The sequence below is a fragment of the Notamacropus eugenii genome, chromosome 3 (genome assembly GCF_028372415.1).
Source record: "Notamacropus eugenii isolate mMacEug1 chromosome 3, mMacEug1.pri_v2, whole genome shotgun sequence".
NCBI lineage: Eukaryota > Metazoa > Chordata > Mammalia > Diprotodontia > Macropodidae > Notamacropus > Notamacropus eugenii.
In genome coordinates this window covers 318,909,233-318,932,934 of record NC_092874.1, presented here as the reverse complement: position 1 = coordinate 318,932,934, position 23,702 = coordinate 318,909,233, and the positions used below count along the sequence as shown (strand labels likewise).

At 38.8% G+C, this 23,702-nt stretch overlaps 1 protein-coding gene and 1 pseudogene across 1 annotated transcript; both read left to right on the top strand.

The window, feature by feature from the left end:
* Nucleotides 1-3,581: 3,581 nt before the first annotated feature.
* CCIN (calicin) lies at nucleotides 3,582-5,915 on the top strand. Its single transcript, XM_072596804.1, has one exon. It carries the CDS (start codon nucleotides 3,816-3,818, stop codon nucleotides 5,589-5,591), a length of 1,776 nt encoding a protein of 591 aa, XP_072452905.1. The 5' UTR covers nucleotides 3,582-3,815; the 3' UTR covers nucleotides 5,592-5,915.
* On the top strand, nucleotides 4,707-23,489 carry LOC140496700 (large ribosomal subunit protein uL11 pseudogene; annotated as a pseudogene).
* The last annotated feature ends 213 nt before the right edge of the window (nucleotides 23,490-23,702 follow it).

Here is a 23,702-nt window from a genome sequence, read left to right as displayed (position 1 = left end):
CATTTCTTATAGCACAATAGTACTCCATTACATTCATATACCATAATTTATTCAGCCATTCCCCAATTGATGGGTAGCCCCTTGATTTCCAGGTCTTGGCCACCACAAAGAATCAGCTATAAATATTTTTGTACATGTGGGACCCTTTTCCATTTTTATGATCTCTTGGGGATACAGTCCTAGAAGCAGTATTGCTGAGTCAAAGGGTATGTACAGTTTTGTAACCCTTTGGGCATAGTTCCAAATTGTTCTCCAGAATGGTTGGATCAGCTCACAACTCCACCAACAATGAATTAGTGTTCCAGCTCTCCCACATCTTCTCCAGCATTTATTATCTTCCTGTTCTGTCATGTTAGCCAATCTAATAGGTGTGATGTGATATCTCAGAGTTGTTTTGATCTGCATTTCTCTAATCAAAAGTGACTTAGAGCTTTTTTTATATGACTATAGATATCTTTAATTTCTTCCTCTGAAAACTGCCTGTTCATATCCTTTGACCATTTATCAATTGGGGAAAGCAGATGTTTCTAAAGGGGTAAAGATAGAGTCCTTCCTCCTTCCTCACACATATGAGGCTCCCAGGGACTGAGTGAGGATGGTACAGTGAGTTTTGGTTTTCAAACTGGAACCTAAATGTGCTGCTTATAACAGAGTAATAATCTCTTGTCTACCTTACTATAAATAACCCTGATTCATGATGAAGATGATTGTGTTAGAAATGTCATTGGTACTGTCACACTCACACTTCTAATGCTAATTCAGCTACTGTGAACTGTGAAGACTGGGCATTACTTACCACTTGGTCCAGATACAGGAGTGAGGAACCTGTGTCCTCGAGGCCACATGTGGTCCTCTAAGTCCTCAAGTGCAGCCCTTTGACTGAACCCAAAGTTCACAAAACCAATTCCCTTAATAAAAAGATTTGTTCTGTAAAACTTGGACCCAAGGACCTAGAAGGCCACCTGTGGCCTCAAGGCCAAAAGTTCCCCACCCCTAGCCCAGAGAGTTAAGTTCTGGGACTTGGTCCTCCTGAAGAGGAGAAGTGAAGCCTGGGATTTCTGGTCTTCCTTTTCCTCAACGTGCTGTCACTCCTTCAAGGAATCCTGAGATTAGGTCTGTCCAGCAATGGCCCACAAAGGAGTGGAAAGTCCTCTAAAACAACGGTGTTAAATAGAAATGAATGCCTGTAGGCCATATATTGACTCTGAAAACCACAAATTAACATTATCCATATTGCAATGCATTTTAATTTTTGTTAAACATTTCCCAATTACATGAAATCTGGTTTGGGCTACATTCAGGAGTTTTGGAATAAGAAGTTTGAAAGCTCTACTGTAGGATTTTGCCACTACAGAATAGAATGTGGTAGGAGCAATAGCTGCTCAGTAGGTTAGGCTAGTTTTTCTCCAAAAGTATTAAAATTGTCCATAAGAGTTAATTGGCTCAAAGGACTAAGGGTTGGGCCATTGACATACCTTTCTGGTGGCCCAAATACAAAAGTGAGCACATGAGAAAGGCAGGGATTTCTCTCCCTCAGGATTGTCCAGCTTGCCAGCATGGTCCAGGCAAGTTACAATTAGTTAAATACTGTCATCATCTTGTTGAGTGTCCTTTCCAAGCTAAGCCTGCCTCTTTTTGTTAAATATAAGATATTCAATAAACATTATTTCATTTTTAAAAATTATTTTAAAAATGTCAGCATTCACTTTTAAATACTAAGTTCCAAATTCTTTCTCTCCCTCCAGTACCTCTCCAATCTATTGAAAAGTCAAGCAATATGATGCTCATTATACATGTGAAGTCATGCAAAATATGTTCCATTTTATCCATATTGAAAAAAAACAAGAAAAATAAAATGGAAAAAATGCTTCAATCTGCATTAAGGGTTCATCAGTTCTCTCTTTGGAAGTGAATAATATTTTTCATAATGAGTCTTTTGGAATTGTCATGGATCACTGTATTGATCAGAGTTGCTAAGTCTTTCACAGTTGATCATCCTTAAAATGTTGCTGTTACTGTGTACAATGTTCTCCTGGTTCTGTGCACTTCACTTTGCATCAGTTCATAGAAATCTTCCCAGGTTTTTCTGAAACCATCCCTCTCGTCATTTCTTATGGCACAGTAATATAATCGTTCAGCCATTCACCAGCTGATGATGATTATCCCATCAATTTCCAGTTCCACAATAAGAATTGCTATGAATATTTTTGCAGATACAGGCCCTTTTTCTTGGATACCTTTGGTAAACAGACCTAGTAGTGACATTGCTAGATCAAAGAATACGCACAGCTTTATAGTTATTTGGGCATATTCCAAATTGTTCTCCACCATGGTTGAGCCAGTTCACAATTCCACCAACTAATGTATTGTTTGTCCCTATCCTTCCACGTTCTCTTTAACATTTGTCATTTTCCTCTTCCATCATGCTAGCCTATCTGACAGGTGTGAGGTAGCACCTCAGACTTGGTTTAATTTACATTTCTCTAATTCATAGTTATTTTCAGAGTATTTTTTTCATATGACTATGGATAGCTTTGATTTCTTCTTCTGAAAACTGCTTGCTCATATTCTTTGACCATTTATTAATTGGGGAATTGTTCTTATTTTTATAAATTTGCCTCAGTTTCCTATATATTTGAGAAATGGGGCCTTTATCAGAGACACTTGCTGTAAATTTTTTTTCCCAGGTCTTATTTCATTTCCATTATGAATATGAATCATCAGACTGAATCAAACTGTAGGCTTGACCTACAACAGACTCTATATTTAACAAAAACTGCTAGGAAAACTAGAAAGTCATCTGTTAGAAATTAGATGCCACATCATATGCTATATACCATATGTCATAATCAATCTAAATATAAAAGGTGATACAAACAAATTAAAGAACAGAAGGCAATATCTTTCACAATTCTAGACAGGTAGAGAATTCTTGACTAAGCAAGGGATAGTTATTGTTCAGTTGGCTTTAGTTATGTCCAAATCTTTGTGATCCCATTTGGGGTTTTCTTGGTAAAGAAAGTAGAGTGGTTTTGTCATTTCCTTCTCCAGTTCATTTTACAGATGAGGAAACTGAGGCAAACAGGGGTAGGGTGACTTGCTTAGGGTTGCATAGTTAGTAAATGTGCAAGGCCAGATTTGAACCCATAGGTGAGTTTTCTTGACTTCAGGCGTGGCGCTCTATCCATTGCACCATCTAGCTACTCCAAGCAAGGTCTGGAGATAATCATAAAAGAGAAAATACACAGAGATAATTATAAAAGACAAAAATGGCAATGCAATGACATTAAATTTAAAAGGCTTTACACATGCAAAATCAAAGCAGCTAAAATCAAAAGGGAAACAATTAACTGGGGAAAATCTTTGCAGGAAATTCTCCAAGATACAGAGAGAGTGGGTACAAATACCTAAGAGCAAGCATGGCATATTTCCTAATAAATGGTCAAAAAATAGGAACAGGGCAAGTGTTATCACCACCATTTCACAAATGAGAGAGGTTGTGACCCACCTGAGGTCATGTAGCAAGGAAGTGGGAGAGTCAGCAATGGGACCCCCAGGACTCCTAGTCCAATGCCCTTATCCACTCTGTTTGTCTACACTGCCTTTGCATAAACACCATCAAGTAAGAATGAGGTAATGATGTGAGGAATTCCTGTCTTGGATGTTGCATTATGATGCGGTCACTCTGCTCTGTTACATCACTCTCCCTGTAACCCCTGCTTAACAGGAGTTAACCAGACCAACAAGCACAAGAGAAATTCTATGTTTTCAGTACCTGCCCTTGTGCCTTCTATTTCATCGAAAAAACAAGAGACATGAGACTGGAATTCACAGAAAAAAACTATAACAACTTTGTCCTTCAGAACCTCAACAAGCAGAGGAAGAGGAAAGAGTACTGGGACATGGCCCTGAATGTGGATGATCATGTCTTCTTTGCCCATCGCAACGTGCTTGCTGCAGTGTCCCCCCTGGTGAAAAGCCTCATCTCCAGCAATGACATGAAGACCACAGACGAGCTCTTTATCACCATCGACTCGAACTATCTGAGCCCTACTTCTGTGGAACAACTCCTGGACTATTTCTACAGTGGGAAGGTGGTGATCTCTGAACAGAATGTGGAAGAGCTGCTGAGGGGAGCCCAGTACTTCAACACACCCCGACTAAGGGTTCACTGTACTGACTTCCTGCTAAAATCCATCAAAAGAGGCAATTCCCTTCGCTACCTATTCTTGGCTGAGCTCTTTGAGTTGAAAGAGGTTTCTGACTGTGCCTATGCAGCTATTCGGGATGACTTTCACTACTGGGCCAGCCATGAAGGGTCAACCCACTTCATGCAATGCCCCCCTGTGATCTTTGGCAGGCTGCTTCGGGATGAAAACTTGCACGTGCAGAATGAAGACCAGGCCCTTTGTTCGCTCCTGCATTGGGTACATTTCAAAAAGCAAGAGAGGGAGAAATATTTCAAGAAGTTCTTCTCCTACATCAACCTAAACGGAGTCTCCAACAAAACACTCATATTTGTCAGCCACAAACTGGGAGCGATGGAGAACAGCAGTACCCCATTGGCCCTGATAGAGAACATCTTGTTGGACCGAAAGCAGGAGAAACCTTGCCGGTTGTTGAATTTCCAAAGGAAAGGAGCCTTGTTGGATGCTGTAGTGATTCTAGGTGGTCAGAAAGCCCAGGGAAAGTTCAATGATGCAGTGTTTGCCTATATTATCGAGGAGGGTATTTGGCTGAAACTCACTGAGATGCCATACAAAGCAGCTGCTCTCAGTGCAACTTCTGTGGGTAAGTACATTTACATTTCTGGTGGAACCACGGAGCAGATTTCAGGCCTGAAAACTGCCTGGAGGTATGACATGGATGAGAACTCCTGGACCAAACTGCCTGATCTACCTATGGGGTTAGTCTTTCACACCATGGTGACCTGCGGGGGAGTTGTGTACTCTGTGGGAGGGAGCGTTGCTCCAAGGAGATACGTTTCCAACATCTACAGGTACGATGAAAGGAAGGAAATCTGGAGTCTGGTGGGGAAGATGAGCATCCCAATGGATGGAACAGCAGTGATCACCAAGGGAAACAGGAACATGTACATAGTGACAGGGAGGTGTCTGGTGAAGGGATTCATTTCGCGAGTAGGGGTGGTAGATTGCTTTGACACCATCACTGGGGAAGTAGTGCAATGTATCACCTTCCCAATTGAGTTCAACCACAGGCCTCTCCTGTCTTTCCAGCAGGATAACATCCTGAAGGTGCACAGCCACAGGCAGAGTGTAGAAATTAACTTGCAGAAGATTAAAGCCAATAAGACTGCCAACTGTGTGCCCTTGCTGCCCAACAACTGTGCCTTGGACGTTTCACACGCAGTGTGTCCGATTGGTGACAACAAGGTGTTTGTATGTGGAGGTGTCATTTCTGTGAATGACACACATAATAAAGATTACACTATCAATAAAAATGCCTACCTGTTAGACCAGAAGGCAGGGGAATGGAAGACCATCACTCCACCACCAGAAGCCCTGGACTGTCCAGCATGTTGTATGGTCAAACTACCTTGCAAGATTCTTCGAAGGGTTGACAATATTTAAGTGAGAAAATAAGTAAATCCATTATTATTCACAGTTTTAAAAAAGAGAGAGAGTGCATGCACGCATCCTGTTGGTTCCATCTCAAGGCTTCTGTCATCTGCTTTTGACCTTTGGGACATGTTTAAGATCCTTAGGCAGGGCCAACCCTAGAGGATGGCAAATGGGAAGCTATTGCCCCATACCCTATGCTTTAGGGGACACCCCTAGGCTTTGACATGAGGGCATCAGATATAATCATTCATGGCTCCATTTAAAGTAACTGTAGACAATATAAACTATTTGAGAGTCTAATTCTAAAGAATCAACTAAAAAAGCTACCTGAAATAATGTAATCATTCATGGCTGCTCTTGGAGTGTGCACATGCAAATGCCAAATGTAGTTACATAGAAAGAGATTCACTAGACATGGTAAGGCCCTAGGCACCTCCATCACCATCCTCTTTCCAACCTGAGAGATGCAAAAAAAAAAAAAAATGGAGCAAGAATTCATTTCTTGGGAAAGGAAAAAGATCCACAGAGAGTTGGGTATACTGGATTTGGGGGAAGGGGGTGGGGATGGTGGTATAGGAGGGGTAAGGGAATGGATTGAGCAGGAGGGGAAGACAAAAAGATTCATGGGTAACGAAAGAGAAATAACCAGCTGGTACATTTAACTTTGAATCAACAACATATGTTTCACAATTAGTTTATGAAATATATTTTTGGAGCTACTTATAGATGTGAAAGGAAGGGTTCATTTAAGACTTACAAAAGATTGGGAATTGGGGGGCTGGGCAGATGAGGGAAGGGGAGAGAACTTCTGTTCTGATGCCCAACATTAAAGGTGAGGAAGAAGAAAAAGTCACCCCCTAACTGCTCAGAAGATAATCAGAGGAAGATAGAAAGAACAGAATTTCATGATACTGGCACTCTGCAGTATTTAGAGTAGAAAAGGAGAAGAGAAGGGGCTAGAGTAGTGTCTTGGCCTAAGGCACATGAAGTCCGCTCAGCAACCCAGAGATGGATGAAATATTAGGAAATTGAACTCCTGGCTAAAGACACCCTCAGTATCTAACTGTCCTTGTGTTACCTTCTTTTACTCTTGAACCCTAGAGATAGAAAGGTCAAGTTTTCTCATGATGGTGGTTTCTGAGAGAAGAAAGGCAAAGAATTGTCTCCAGGCTTCTTCCATGACCACAAATTTCTTACTCTGCATTTCTTTACTTTTCCAATACATGGAACTGATTTTCTTTCCTCAATGGAATTGGTCCCTTCCCATTCAGCTAGGCCATCAGCTAAACATGCCTAGCTGACCTCACAACCTTAAGGTTCCAACTGTCAACTCTGGGTAAATCCACCCACTCTGTCTGCTTTCTGTATAATTTCCCTTAAGTTTGAAAGTGTGAAGGGTGTGTTGAGGATGAGCTTGGTAAAGTTATTTTCCATCTCTCTTTAAAAAAAAAATTAATCATTTTTGTTTTTACAATTCAATCAGTTTCCAATAATCTCTATATCATGAAAACATATACAATGCCCCTCCTTATGTCAGAAAAAAAAAAACTTTAGCTCTGGTATATGGCGGTATCTAAACCTTTTTTTTTTTTTTTTTAAGCAAACAGCTTTCTAATTTTCTCAGCAGTTTTTATCAAATAAATTTAATTTTCCCAGTCACTTATGCTCTTGAGTTTACAAAAACATGAGTTACTGCATTTCCCCCCTCCCAGGTCTTATTTTTCTAGTCTGTTTTGCTAATCTACTTTTCTATTTTTAACTTGTACCAAATGATTTTGATGATTACTGTTCTATAATATAATTTGAGATATGGTAATGTCCTTTGCCCCTTTGTATCCTTAGTGCTTAGCACAATGCCTGGCATATATTTGGCACTTAATAAATGCTTATTGACTGATAAACAATTAGATTCCTGCATTCCTTTCTTTTTTCATCATTTCCCTAGAAATGTTTGATCTTTTATTCTTCCAAATAACTTTCACTATTATTTTGTCTAGTTCTGTAGAGTAACTTCTTGTTTGTTTATTTGAAATAGTGCTATTGAATTTAGGCAGTGTCATCATTTTTAATATATGGCTCCAGCCATAAACTTTAATAAAATCTCTCCACCATTATTTTTCTTTTATTTCTCTAAAGAATATTTTGTGTTTATATTTACATATTTTCTAAGTGTTTCAGTGGGCTCATTTCCAGATTTTTTTTTATTTTATTTTATTTTTTAAATTTTATTTATTTAACTTTTAACATTCATTTTCACAACACTTTGGGTTCCAAATTTTCTCCCCATTTCTCCCCTCCCGCCCCAAAACACCAAGCATTCTAATTGCCCCTATCACCAATCTGTTCTCTCTTCTATCATCCCTCCCTTCCCTTGTCCCCATCTTCTCTTTTGTCGTGTAGGGCTAGATAACTTTCTATATCCCATTACCTGTATTTCTTATCTCCTAGTGGCAAGAACAGTACTCGACAGTTGTTCCTAAAATTTTGAGTTCCAACTTCTTTACCTCCCTCCCTCTCCACCCCTTCCCTTTGGAAGGCAAGCAATTCAATATAGGCCAAATCTGTGTAGTTTTGCAAATGACTTCCATAATACTCGTGTTGTGTATGACTAACTATATTTCCCTCCATCCTATCCTGCCCCCCATTGCTTCTATTCTCTCTTTTGATCCTGTCCCTCCCCAAGAGTGTTGACTTCAAATTGCTCCCTCCTCCCATTGCCCTCCCTTCCATCATCCCCCCCACCCTGCTTATCCCCTTCTCCCCCACTTTCCTGAATTGTAAGATAGGTTTTCATACCAAAATGAATGTGCATTTTATTCCTTCCTTTAGTGGAATGTGAGGAGAGTAAGCTTCATGTTTTTCTCTCACCTCCCCTCTTTTGCCCTCCACTGAAAAGTCTTTTGCTTGCCTCTTTTATGAGAGATAATTTGACCCATTCTATTTCTCCCTCTCTCCTCCCAATATATTTCTCTCACCCCTTAATTTCATTTTTTTAAGATATGATCACATCCTATTCAATTCACTCTGTGCTCTCTGTCTCTTTGTGTGTTTGTGTGTGTATGTGTGTGTGTGTGTGTGTGTGTAATCCCACCAACTACCCAGAAACTGAAAAGTTTCATGAGTTACAAACATTGTCTTTCCATGTAGGAATGTAAACAGTTCAACTTTAGTAAGTCCCTTGTGACTTCTCTTTGCTGTTTACCTTTTCATGCTTCTCTTCATTCTTGTGTTTGAAGGTCAAATTTTCTTTTCAGCTCTGGTCTTTTCATCAAGAATGCTTGAAAGTCCTCTATTTCATTGAAAGACCATTTTTTGCCCTGACGTATTATACTCAGTTTTGCTGGGTAGGTGATTCTTGGTTTTAGTCCTAGTTCCTTTGACTTCTGGAATATCCTATTCCACGCCCTTTGATCCCTTAACGTAGAAGCTGCTAGATCTTGTGTTATCCTGATTGTATTTCCACAATACTTGAATTGTTTCTTTCTAGCTGCTTGCAATATTTTCTCCTTGACCTGGGAACTCTGGAATTTGGCCACAATGTTCCTAGGAGTTTTCCTTTTTGGATCTCTTTCAGGAGGTGATCAGTGGATTCTTTCAATATTTATTTTGCCCTCTGATTCTAGACTCTCAGGGCAGTTTTCCTTGATAATTTCATGAAAGATGATGTCTAGGCTCTTTTTTGGTCAAGGCTTTCAGGTAGGCCCATAATTTTTAAATTGTCTCTCCTGGATCTATTTTCCAGGTCAGTTGTTTTTCCAGTGAGATATTTCACATTATCTTCCATTTTTTCATTCTTTTGGTTTTGTTTTATGATTTCTTGGTTTCTCATAAAGTCATTAGCCTCCATCTGTTCCATGCTAATTTTTAAAGAACTATTTTCTTCAGTGAGCTTTTGGACCTCCTTTTCCATTTGGCTAATTCTGCTTTTTAAAGCATTCTTCTCCTCATTGGCTTTTTGAACCTCTTTTGCCAGTTGAGTTAGCCTATTTTTCAAGGTGTTATTTTCTTCAGCATTTTTTTGAGTGTCCTTTAGCAAGGTGTTGACCCGCTTTTTAGGCTTTTCTTGCATCTCTCTCATTTCTCTTCCCAGTTTTTCCTCCACCTCTCTAATTTGATTTTCAAAATCCTTTTTGAGCTCTTCCATGGCCTGAGCCCACTGAATATTTATTTTGGATGTTTGGGATACAGAAGCCTTGATTTCTACATCTTTCCCTGATGGTAAGCATTGTTCTTCCTCATCAGAAAGGATGGGAGGAGATATCTGTTCACCAAGAAAGTAACCTTCTATGGTCTTGTTTTTTCTTTTCCCTTTTTTGGGCATTTTCCCAACCAGTTACTTGGCTTATGGGTCCTTTGTCAAGAGTAGGGTATACTCTGGGGACCTGTAAGATATCAGTTCCTCCAAGGTGGCACAATCAATCAAGTGTGTACACTAATCTGGAAGCAGAAAGAGATTTTTGTGCCCAGAATCTTAGCAGTTTCCTTTCCATAGGCACCTGCCCTCCAGTTCCTCCAAGCCAGCACTGGGGAGCTGGGATTCAGTCAGGCTGTGGGGGCAGGGCTGCCATTCAGTGTGAGACAAAGACCAGTGCCTCAGGGCCTCTATAAAGGGCTGAGGTAAGACTCAGATCTTCAGTGCCCCCAGGGGTTTTTATGCTCCAACAATGGAATGGTCCATATGGGCTGCTGTGCAGCCTCTGTGGCTGCTGCCTGCTGCTGGAGCTATGGGAAGGCCCTTCTCCCTTCCTGGCCAGCTGATAAAACCCCATCACTGTCCTTTGGCGCTTTGGGTTGAGGGATCTGAGGACCTGCTGCTGGGACTGGAGATTCTGCCCCTGAGGTGACCTCCTCCCAGAGTCTTGTCGCTCCGCCCCACTCGGCCAAGGCTGGGCTGGGCTCTGCGCATGGCTCTATGTCTGGCACAACTGATGTTTCCCGTGGGCCTTTCAGGTCACCCTGGCCTGGAAATCTCCTCCACTCTGTTGTTCTCCACTTCTGCTGCTCCAAAATTTGTTGAGAGTCCCTCTCTATAGGTATTTTATGGGCTGTGGAGAGAGACCCTGCATAAGTGTGTCTTTCCAGTCCACCATCTTGGCTCTGCCAGATATTTTTTTTTGTAGTTATTTTAAATTCTCCTATTTCATTCTGATTTTTATTAGTACTATACAAACATTTTATGTACATTTTAATGTATTTTTCTACTTTTCTGAAGCCAGTAGTCATTGAAATTTGTTTCTTTTGCTGATTCTTTTAGGTTTTATAAATATGCCAATATATCTTTTGCAAATGGGATCATTTTGTCTCCCATTTTCCAATGTTTAATGTCATCTTAATTAATTTAATCTAATTCTTGAGGTCTTTCTCTTGTCTAACTGTTACGGCTATATCAGATAAAGTTGTCAAGGGGAGAACTGTCTTGCTTTAACCCCAAATGTGTAGGAAAGATCCATTACAAAGATAACTCTTGGTTTTAAATCTGTACTTTGCAGCATACAAAAGAAGAGTGCTTCGTACCTATGCTTTTGTATTTTTAGGGTTAAATCAATGCTATGTTTTGGCAAAGTTTTTCTGCATCTATTGAGATACAATATTGTGAGATTTTTTTTGTTTATAGCATTCATTCTACTAATTGTTTTCATAATGTTGAATGATCATTCCATCCAACAAAGTCATAATGCTGTTTTAATGCATTGCTGAAGTATCTTTGCTAAAAATTTTACTTAACATCTTTGCATCAATCAATGTGCATTAGTTCTTGGTCCATTACTCCATTTCTTTGGCACCTTTTTGGTTTGAGACTCAGGATCATAGTTATCTCATAAAAGAAATTTAGTAGAGTGCCTTATTTATTTATTTATTTTTAAGGACAATTTTTGCAGCTTTTTAAAAGTGTGCTAGAATTCACTTGGCAATCTATCTGCATTGATGGTTTTTCTTTGGTAGCTCATTTATGGCTTGTTAGATTTCTCTTTCTGTTACTGCACTGCTTAAAATTGCTCTTTCTAATTTTGTTCATTTGGATGTTTTATATATATTTTAAACTAGTCACCCATTTCCCTGAAATTCTAAGTTTTAATGGTATATAATTATGTAGTTTCTGATAAATATCTTTTATTTCCTCTCTGTACATTATGTGCTTGCCATGTTCATTTTTTAATCTTAGTCATTTGATTTTTCTCTTTTTAATGGTTTATCAATCTGGTTAATTTTTTTAAAAAACTATTTATTTCATCTGATAAATAATCTTTTTATTTAAAATTTTATCTCTCTCAAATTTTCTTTTGTTTTGGTGTTGCTAATACGGTGATTTTTCTAGTTGCCTGGTTTTTAAACAGTCTGCTCAACTCATTTAATGTCATTTTTTCTACTTTTTAAATATTTTTTTCAGAAATACCAATTTTGATCGGCTCAGAGGAAATGCATCTTACAAATTTTGGAATATCATTTAATTATATTTTATTTAAAACAATTTTTTTTTTATGATTTGTTCTTTGACACAATCGTTATTTAGGGCATTCTGTATCCGTTGTTCATAGCTTCTCTATTGATTGATTCTTTTTATTGAGTTCTGTTCTGTAAAGGACATATTTAGCATTTCTGCCTTTTTTACATTTATTTATGATTTTTATGTTCCTACCACATTATCCATCAATTTTTGTAAAGGAATCATACGTTGTTGTGAAACATGTAAATCCTTTTAACATTTCTGTTCAGAAATTACCAAAGGTGTTTCAAATCTAATTTTTCAGAAAATCTTTTTCAGATGTATATTTTCCTTTTTGTTTATCATTATCTATGTCCAAAAATGTATGTCTCATTCTCCATCTTAAGTCCATCATTCCTTTCTCTCAGGAGATGATGTTTCATCATAAAGACTCTGAAATTGTGGTTCATCACTGTACAGAGTACTTATACCTTTCAAAGTTTCTGGCCTTTATAATGTTGTTATTGTATCAATTATTCTTCTGGTTCTGGTCACTTCTCTCTGCATCAATTCATGCAAGTCTTCTTAGGTTTCTCCAAAACCATCCCATTCATCAATTGTTATGGTATAATACAGACCCACACAACCTATGACCTGCCAAAGGATTCTGGACAGCCTGCAAAAATGTAGGGGATGTTTTCCTCTATAGTTCTCATAGGCCACTCAAAATCCTTTGGCATTCTACAAGCAGCCCACAGCCCATGGCCTGTAGTTTGTGCAGGCCTGGCATAAGAGTATTCCATAACATTGGAATAATAATATTCAATACTATGACTTGTCAAGCCATTCCCAAAGTGACAGATAGTTCCCAGTTCTCTGTCACTATGAAAAGAGCTGCTATCAATAGGTGCCTCTCCATATGTCTCTCCACACTTAGCTATGCTGGTCCTTAGAACGTAGACATAGTTTACTGCTGAGCCCATACCATTAAGCCTTAGTGGCATGATAGAACCTACCAGAGATTACACTCCGAAGGCGCAGCCATCTAAAAACCAAGGTCGCCTCCAAGTCACAGTGAGGCATTGAATAGGATTTCACAGATTATAGCTTTTACATGAAGCAATTTTGGGGGTATGAAAATGTTTGATTTTCTCAATTTTGCTCCAAAATTTCCATGACTTTCTTATCCCCAGGGAAATTCAATATTACCAACATCCCTCTGCAGTAATATTTGTGGATTCCATTAATCCATTCTGAGCTCCAAGGTGTTCTATGACCAAATTAGTCTGGGAAACCATAGGATAAGGTCCAAACTCCTTAGTCTCCCATTCTAGGCCTTCTAGTGAGGCAAGAGGATCATGCAGGACAGAAGTGAAAGTCCTTGGGAGCACAGAATGAGCTCCCTCACATTCTGCACCTTAGAAAGGCCTATAGATGATTTTAAAAAAACATGAAAAGACTCACATGAACTGATGTAAAGTGAAATGAACAAGAATGATAAGAACGTTATACGTAGCAACAGCAGTATTGTTTCATAAAGAACTGCTAATGATTCTTAGCAATACAATGATCCAAGAAAATCCCAAAGTATTAATAATGAAGCAGCACACTATTCACCTCCAGAGAAAGAACTGATATTGTTTGAATACAGGCTGAAGCATTTTTCATTTTCTTTCATTCTTTTTCTTTTATTCAAGTCCTCTTGCATAAAATTTCCAATATGATGTTTTACATAATGCACGTGTATAACCTATATCTCAAGGAGGGAGGAGGGAAGGGAGGGATAAAATTTGGAACTCAAAACTTAAAAAAAATTTTATATGCACACACACACACACACACACACACACACATACATATATATAAAACCCCCCCAATTACGTGTTAAAATAATTTTCAACATTTTAAAAAAGTATTTTAAAAGGCCTATGACCTTCAGTAATAGAAAGAAAAACTCAGAAGGGTGCAGCAGAGTTAAACTGGCAAAGTACCTTCTCAGAGACCTGAGCCAGGGAAGAGGAGCTTGAGTTGCAAGAGCATTATCTTATGACTTCATATGTAAGGAGGAAGAGTACTGAGTTGGATAATGCTGCCTAGAATAAAGAAAAATAGAATAGATTTTTAATAAACTTTTATTTGTAATTCATAAGGAAAAACTTGTCATTGCTTTAGAAACAACTAAGGCTCCTAACCCCCAGGAAAGTATAGTCTTCAAATCAGAAACATGGACTTTAAGAGAAAAACTATGAAGTTGGAAAGAAATAAGGGATAGAAGATCGGTAGAAAAAGAGAAGGTAATGGGATGCAGTAGAAAGATTATTGGCCTGAAAGTTAGGAAACCTGGCTTCTGGCACTAGCTCTGCCATTAACTGTGTGGTCTTGGGCAAGAGGTGGTGGGGAGAGACTTTCCTGTCTGCAAAATGAGAGAACTGGACTAGATAATCTTTAATATCCTTTCCAGTTCTAAGGTTCTATGGTGCTAGGAAATTGTAGAAAAGCCATGAGAAGACATTCTACTCAGCTTCTGTTTATTTCTTTAGGATGGGTTGCCTACTCAGAATTCAGGGTCCTTATTAATTAGACATCAAACTGCAATGAAATAGTTTTCCCTTGTCTTTTTTTATTCATTAAATTTTCTTTTAAATTTATGGAACAAAGCAAGCATTTCTATAATAGTGCAATAAAAAAATGATTGTGTAGGAAACAGCACAAGTACCACGCCACAACTTGCTCTTCCTTTCAAATATACAACAAAATTATCATGTACATTTCTTTTTTTCTTCCCTCTCCTCCCTCCACCCTATAACTGGCTACCATTAGATACAAATAGGTATATATATATATATGTATATATATATATGTAAAATTCTTTTATACATACTTCTATTTATCAGTTCTTTCTCTGTTTGCACATAGCATCTTTCTTCATAAATCCTTTACAGTTAATTTGGGTATTTGTAATAATCAAAATAACTTATTTGTACAAAGGCATTCTTGAAACAATGTTGCTGTTACTGTATACAATGTTCTCTTGGCTCTGCTCATTTCACTCTTCATTATTTCATGCAAGGTTTCCCATGTTTTTTCTAAAATCATTGATTTAAATATCGTCACTTCTTATAGCACAGTAGCATTCTATCACAATAATGTACCACAGCTTGTTAAGCCATTCCCCAACTGATGGGCAGCCCTGCCATTTCCAGTTGTTTGATACCACACAGAGAGCTGCTATGTATATTTTGAAACATATAGGTTCTTTTCCTTTTTCGCTAATTATCTTCAGAAATAGACCAAGTTTTGGTATTGCAGGGTCAAAGGGTATAGGTAGTTTCATAACTCTTTGAGTATAATTCCAGATTGTTCTCTGAAACGATTGGCTTACTACACAATTTAGCCCACAATGAATTAGTGTCCCAATTTTTCCACATCCCTTCCAACATTTGTCACTTTCCTCTTTTATCATTTTAGACAATCTGATAGGTGTAAAATTATATCACAAGGTTATTTTAATCTGCATTTCTCTAATCAATAATGATTTAGAGCATTTCATATGACTATAAATTGTTTCAATTTCTTCATTAGAAAATCGCCTGTTCATATCCTTTGATCATTTATCAATTGGGGAATGACTTGTATTCTTGTAGATTTGACAGTGTTCTTTATATATATTTTAGATATGAGACTTTTATCTGATAAACTGACTATAAATTTTTTTTCCAGTTTTCTGCTTTCCTTCTGGTCTTGGTTACATTTGCTTCATTTGTACAAAATAAAATGTATATATAAAATTTATAGCAGAACTTTTTGCTGTAGCAAAGTATTGGAAATAAAGTGAGTATCCATTAATTGGGAGTGGTTGAACAAGTTACAGAAATTAATATTTCTTGTCCTTTGAAATTTTTTGTTGTTGTTGAAAGATACACACTATAACACTAAATAATAGGTCAATAAAGTCAAGAGCAAAATAATCTTTTTCTTATAAGTAAGTTGTATTTTTTAAAAGTACCTAACAAACTCAACCACACAGTTTCAAAGCTTTCCTCTTTATCTGTATCTCCCTCTGAACTTCCTTCCTTCCGTTCTCTTTTGTGCATTTAAAGATTCTTCAATAATACTTTTTTTCACTTGTTTCATTTTCAGGAAATTAAGTATCACTTGCTTTCATCTCCTTCCAATGCCTTCCCCCAAAATTTTTGTAAACTTCTCTGATAACAAATATGCAGAGTCAACCAAAACAAATCCATACAATATCCACATTTGAAAATATATATCTCATTACATACCTCTGGTTCATCTACTCTATATCAAGAGGTGTGCCTGCATCATCATCCGTTCTTTGAAGTTGTGTTTGGTTGTCATATTGATCATAATTCTTAAGTCTTCTGAATTTAGGCATCATTTTCATCTTTATCATGTTGGCATGATCCAAATATGAGCATTTAATAGTTATCTATATCTAGTTTTATTATGATTTCATTTTTACAGTTCCTGTGTGTGGGCTCTTAAATATTTTATTTTGTATGTATTTCTTTTTCTGTCTCTTACTGCTGACTTTGTTGGTAATATGAAGAAAGATTATTTCTCTAAACTTATTTTATATCCTGCTACTTTGATGAAACTATTGCTTCAATTAATTTTAACAGTCTTCAGGGTTCTTTAAGTAAACCATCATATCATCTCTAAAATAGAGATACTTTCATTTCTTCTCTGCCTTTACTTACTCCTTCAGTTTATTTTTCTTATTGCTAAAGCAAGCATTTCTAAAATTATACCAAATAATCATGATAATAATGGACATCCTTTGATGAATGCCACAGTGATGTTCTCAGGTATAATTGCTAATCATAGTCTCTTACACTGTACTTTTTTCATTCTTCTCCCCTATTCCCCTCTTTACAAAAAAGGTGATAAAAGAGAAGGAATATGATTAAATGTAATTAAAGCATTCTATTTGTACATTATTGCTGATGGTCTTTTCCCATCACTCTGATCCCAATAACTAGCTCTTATCCTTTCATTCTTTCTTTCCCTCTAATTTCCAGCAGAGGGCACTGTGGCTGGCTTAGGGCTCAGGGAATGTTGCTCTACTGGCTCCCCTCTCCACTTAGTCAACAGAGAAATAGAAGACCACAAAGACCTCTGGCACAAAGCACCTATTTGACTTAGAGGTAATGAAATTCGCTCAAGTTTACGGCTTCCTTTCTTTGCAAAGCTGAAAGGTTTTAAAATGAACATTATATTAAGCATTCTTAAAATGCTTTCATCTCATAGGCAACTTATTCATTCTCACCAATGGTGACTTCCCAACGAATTGAACATAATACAATCAAATATCCCCTGGCTTTCCTTCCGTCTCTCACAGTTTCTGTAGCAAAAATGCAAAATTAGGGTGCCACTACAATTATAGCTTTTGAATCATTTTTAGGAAAAAGTAAATAACTAGTGGGCAAAAAGCCTAATTTCAAAGCAACCCTTTAACACTGTAAAACTGAATGTAAATTTACTTTGACAAAGGGATACTTACTGTAGAGCTGTGCATGTGTTCGTCCTTCATTTGCTGAAGAAGACCATGCCATCAAAGAAGTAATGACATGACTTGCACTTGACTTTGTTTTTGAGCAAGGGAGGTCTGTGCAAGTCACCAGCCTCACTTCTCCTCCAGAGACATCTGAATCCAGTGACGAGATATTCATCAGGATGACTGGAGATGACCCAGGGTGAGGCAACTGGGGTTAAGTGACTTGCCCAAGGTCACACAGCTAGTGAGTGTCAAGTGCCTGAGGTGAGATTTTGAACTCAGGTCCTCCTGACTCCTGCACTGGTGCTCTATCCACTGCACCACCTAGCTGCACTCTAAAACAAGAGCAGAACTAAACAACCTAAAGTAATTAACTTTGTACCCATTGTTTTGGGCAGTAACAGTGAAGTGGAGAAACAGAGTAGATTCACCATTGTTCCAACCAAGAAGCCAGAATTCAGTCACACTGTGCTGAATCCTCTTCATAAACTGAGCTTCCAATCTGTGAACACGTGAAAGGCTTCCAACGAAAAGAAGAAAGAATAGTCTACCACCACCACTCTGCTGATGAAGTCTCTCTCCAACTCTCTTCAGAGAACTCTTAAGCTCTCTTACCAGAAGCTCCAATCTCTAGCCCTAATCCTCTCTTCTTGACTTGGAAGAAATAACAGCTCCCTGGGGTCTTTACCAACTTATACTTGGCAGCAGTTAGTCCATTTGTGCCAAAAGAGCTATTACATGATGAATTCCCATTTTATGATGTACTCTCTGAAGTTGAAGTCTCTTTTGATTTTCCCCTTCTCCCAATTGTATCCTTACTCTTAAACTTCCTTCTTCCCTTGACAGAACGATAGTATAATGGATTAGAAAGTAGAACCCAACCATATGTTATTCATTTTAAAAAAAGGGGGAAAGGGGATAAGTGGGGTGGGGGGGATGATGGAAGGGAGGGCAAATGGGAGGAGGGAGCAATTAGAAGTAAACACTTTAGGGGAGGGACAAGGTCAAAAGAGAGAATAGAATAAAAAGGGGGCAGGATAGGATGGGGGGGAAATAGTCAGTCTTTCACAACATGACTATTATGAAAGTGTTTTGCAATACTACAAGTATATAGCCTATATTGAATTGCTTGACTTCTCAGTGGGGACCGGTGGGGAGGGAAGGAGGGAGAGAAGTTGGAACTTAAAGTTTTAGAAATGAATGTTGAGAATTGTTTTTGCATACAACTAGGAAATAAGAAATACAGGTAATGGGGTATAGAAATCTACCTTGCCCTACAAGAAAAGAGAGAAGATGGGGATAAGGGAAGAGAGGGTTGTGATAGAAAGGAGGGCAGATTGAGGGAAGGCATAATCAGAACGCAAGGTGTTGTGTGGTAGGGGGAGGGGACAGATGGGGAGAAAATTTGGAACTCAAAATTTTGTGGAAATGAATGTTGAAAACTAAAAATAAATTTAAAAAACATTTGAAACACAAAGATTTATACATAAGTAGAATGAATGACTAGAATAAAATTTATCATGCTTCAGGTGAATTCAAATAAGCAGAGACTGAACTCACAAAAGCAGGAGTCATAGTCATTATCTCAGAAAAGGGAACAACAAAAAAATAGGCTTAATTAAAAGAGATAAATAGGTAGACTACTTTATGATAAAAGGTACCATATACAATAAATTGTTATCAATACTTAACATATGACATAACATCTAAATACAGGAAAAACTAAGAGTGTTTTCACAGGGAGCCTCAGTGTATTACCTTCAGACCTAGATAACTTTAAATACTGAGAATGTGTCTACCAGAACCTTGCCTACTATATTTCTCCCCCAGAGTTCCAAGAGTACCATGATGGGTTTGGGGCATCTCTTCCCCCCACTGCTGAGTGTCAGTGAGTAGCACCCCAGTTTCATTTAACCAATTAACATAAATTTGCTTTTGTAAAATGCTCTAAAACTGCAGTGAAAACAAAAGCACAAACATTTTCCCCTTGCGTATATACTCTTCTCTATTCTGCCTTAGTTTGGGGGGAGAGTGGGCTCAAATTTAGTTCAATGCATACATAGCCTTAGTGTCACCAAGTTCATATCTGGATGCAGCATGATTTTCATATTAGTCCTAAACTCAGATACTACTAGGTAGGGTCCTGAGGTTCATTCCAGAAGGTCATTCCTTGTTTAGGACACAAATGCTGGGCTGATTATAGAATGTCTACACATGCTCCAAGACACTTTCATTGCATGTCTTTGTGACTCTAAGAAGCAGGCTCCTCAGATTCTCCAAAGAGATCCCGTATCAGTACAAAGGACTCTAAACATGTACCAGTCCTTGTTACGTTGCAAAAAGAAAAACCAAGGGGGCGGAGCCAAGATGGCGGAGTAGAAAGATGCACATACACATAGCTCTGAACCTACAGCCCACAGAACATCTGTAAAAAAGAACTCCCAGCGAATTCTGGAGCAGCAGAGGCCACAGAATGGTGGAGCAGAGGAGATTTCTGTTCCAGAAAGCCTGAAAACCTCTTGCAAAAGGTCCATTGGGCTGCGGACATGGAGTCCAGCCCAGCCCTGCCATGGCTGCGGCACCGAGAGGAGCAGATCCGAGCAGGTTTCAGGGATGGAATCTCCAGCGGCTGCGGGGGTCCCTCCACCCACAGGTGACGGGGGTCGGTGAGAGGGTCTCTTTGGCAGGTTGAGAGGGGAGTGAGGTGCCCCCATAACTCAGGCCCCCTCGGGAGGCAACAGCAGAGGTGGGAGCAGACCGGGACTCCCCAAGCAGGCAGGAGCCCCGATCCATTGTTGAAGGTCTCTGCATAAACCTCCTGAGGGAACTGAGCCCGAGAGGAGGCCCTGCCCCCACCTGAGCAGCTGAACTTAATCTCACACTGAATAGCAGCCCTGTCCCCGCCCAAAGCCCTGAGGTTGGGAAGCAGCATTTGAATCTCAGACCCCAAGTGCTGGCTGGGAGGATCTGGAGGCAAGTGGGTGTGAAGAGAATATTCAGAAGTCAAGTCACTGGCTGGGAAAATGCCCAGAAAAGGGAAAAGAAATAAGACTATAGAAGGTTATTTTCTTGGTGAACAGGCATTTCCTCCCTTCCTTTCTGATGAAAAACAATGCTTACCATCAGGGAAAGACACAGAAGTCAAGGCTTCTGTATCCCAGCCCACTCAATGGGCTCAGGCCATGGAAGAGCTCAAAAAGAATTTTGAAAATCAAGTTAGAGAGGTGGAGGAAAAGCTGGGAAGAGAAATGAGAGACATGCAGTCAAAGCATGAACAGCAGGTCAGCACCCTGCTAAAGGAGACCCAAAAAAATGCTGAAGAAAATAACACCTTGAAAAATAGGCTAACTCAATTGGCAAAAGAGGTTCAAAAAGCCAATGAGGAGAAGAATGCTTTCAAAAGCAGAATTAGCCAAATGGAAAAGGAGGTTCAAAAGCTCACTGAAGAAAATAGTTCTTTCAAAATTAGAATGGAACAGATGGAGGCTAATGACTTTATGAGAAACCAAGAAATCACAAAACAAAACCAAAAGAATGAAAACATGGAAGATAATGTGAAATATCTCATTGGAAAAACCACTGACCTGGAGAATAGATCCAGGGGAGACAATTTAAAAATTATGGGCCTACCTGAAAGCCATGATCAAAAAAAGAGCCTAGATATCATCTTTCATGAAATTATCGAGGAAAACTGCCCTGAGATTCTAGAACCAGAGGGCAAAATAAGTCTTCAAGGAATCCACAGAACACCTCCTGAAAGAAATCCAAAAAGAGAAACTCCTAGGAACATTGTGGCCAAATTCCAGAGTTCCCAGGTCAAGGAGAAAATATTGCAAGCAGCTAGAAAGAAACAATTCAAGTATTGTGGAAATACAATCAGGATAACACAAGATCTAGCAGCTTCTACATTAAGGATCGAAGGGCGTCGAATAGGATATTCCAGAAGTCAAAGGAACTAGGACTAAAACCAAGAATCACCTACCCAGCAAAACTGAGTATAATACTTCAGGGGGAAAATTGGTCTTTCAATGAAATAGAGGACTTTCAAGCATTCTTGATGAAAAGACCAGAGCTGAAAGGAAAATTTGACTTTCAAACACAAGAATGAAGAGAAGCATGAAAAGGTGAACAGCAAAGAGAAGTCATAAGGGACTTACTAAAGTTGAACTGTTTACATTCCTACATGGAAAGACAATATTTGTAACTCTTGAAACATTTCAGTATCTGGGTACTGGGTGGGATTACACACACACACATGCACATGCACACACACATAGAGACAGAGTGCACAGAGTGAATTGAAGAGGATGGGATCATATCTTAAAAAAATGAAATCAAGCAGTGAGAGAGAAATATATTGGGAGGAGAAAGGGAGAAATGGAATGGGGCAAATTATCTCTCATAAAAGAGGCAAGCAAAAGACTTATTAGTGGAGGGATAAAGAGGGGAGGTGAGAGAAAACATGAAGTTTACTCTCATCACATTCCACTAAAGGAAGTAATAAATTGCACATTCATTTTGGTATGAAAACCTATCTTACAATACAGGTAACTGGGGGATAAGGGGATAAGCAGGGTGGGGGGGATGATGGAAGGGAGGGCATGGGGAGGATGGAGCAATTTGAGGTTGATACTCATGGGGAAGGACAGGATCAAAAGAGAGAACAGAAGTAATGGGGGACAGGATAGGATGGAGGGAAATATAGTTAGTCTAATACAACACGACTATTATGGGAGTCATTTGCAAAACTACACAGATTTGGCTTATATTGAATTGCCTGCCTTCCAAAAGGAAGGGGTGGGGAGGGAGGGAGGTAAAGAAGTTGGAACTCAAAATTTTAGGAACAACTGTCGAGTACTGTTTTTGCCACTAGGAGATAAGAAACACAGGTAAAGGGGTATAGAAAGTTATCTGGCCCTACAGGTCAAAAGAGAAGATGGAGACAAGGGCAGAGAGGGATGATAGAAGAGACAGCAGATTGGTGATAGGGGCAATTAGAATGCTCGGTGTTTTGGGGTGGGGGGAGGGGATAAAAAGGGAGAAAATTTGGAACCCAAAATTTTGTGAAAATGAATGTTAAAAGTTAAATAAAAAAAAAATATAATCAAGAAAAAAGAAAAAAAAAGAAAAACCAAGAAAAAGTTAGGAACCTGAGTAGAAATTTAGAAAAGTTACATCTCTCTCTGATGATTACTGAGTAGGAATCTAAAGGAGTATAAAATTTTTAGCTGTACATGGCAACTTTGCAAAAATTCACCATGAGATAGTTCACAAAAACTTAATAGATACAAAAAAAAAAACAGATTTATTAGCTTTTGACCTCTAACTTGTGATGGTGAAAGTGCAATTTCTTTTGGTCATCCTGAATTCAGATTCATCCAACACCAGCCACCATCCCGCAGCATCTATGCCAAATCTCCACCTTTGTCACTGCCATGCCACCCAAGTTTGACTCTAAGGAAATTAAAGTCATGTTTTTAAGGGGCACTGGTGAAGTTGGTGCCACATCAGCTCTGGCTCCCAATATTGGTCCCTTGGATTTGTCTTACCAAAAGGTTGGTGATGACATTGCCAAGACAACTGGTGACTGGAAAGGGTTAAGGATCACAGAGAAACTTACCATTCATAACAGAAAGACTCAGATTGAGGTTGTACCTTGTGCCTCAGCCTTGATCATCAACGCCCTAAAGGAGCCTCTTCTGGACAGAAAGAAGCAGAAAAATATTAAACACAATGGAAACATCAGTCTCGATAAGACTGTCAACATTGCTTGACAGATAAGGCACCGATCCTTGGCAAGATATCTCTCTGCAACCATTAAAGAGATACTTGGAACAGCCCAGTGTGTGGGCTATAATGTTAATGGCAGACATCCTCATGAGGTAATTGATGACATCAAGAGTGGTGCTGTTGAATGCCCAGCAAGTTAAAAGTCATAGAGGAAAATACTGCAATAAATTTAACATTTGACAACAACAGAGGCTCTTCGTTTTTTGGTCCGGAAAATTTTTGTGTCAGAAGCACCACTAATTCTGGGAAATAACTGTTAACTTAATTTCTTTAGCCCTCTTTCTCTACAATAACTTTTCAGCTACTTTGCAGCTGATTTGAAGGAGGGAGGGTAGTGTTAAAAGAGCAGAGAATTTGTTGAACATCTTAACAGTGAGACTGCAAATTG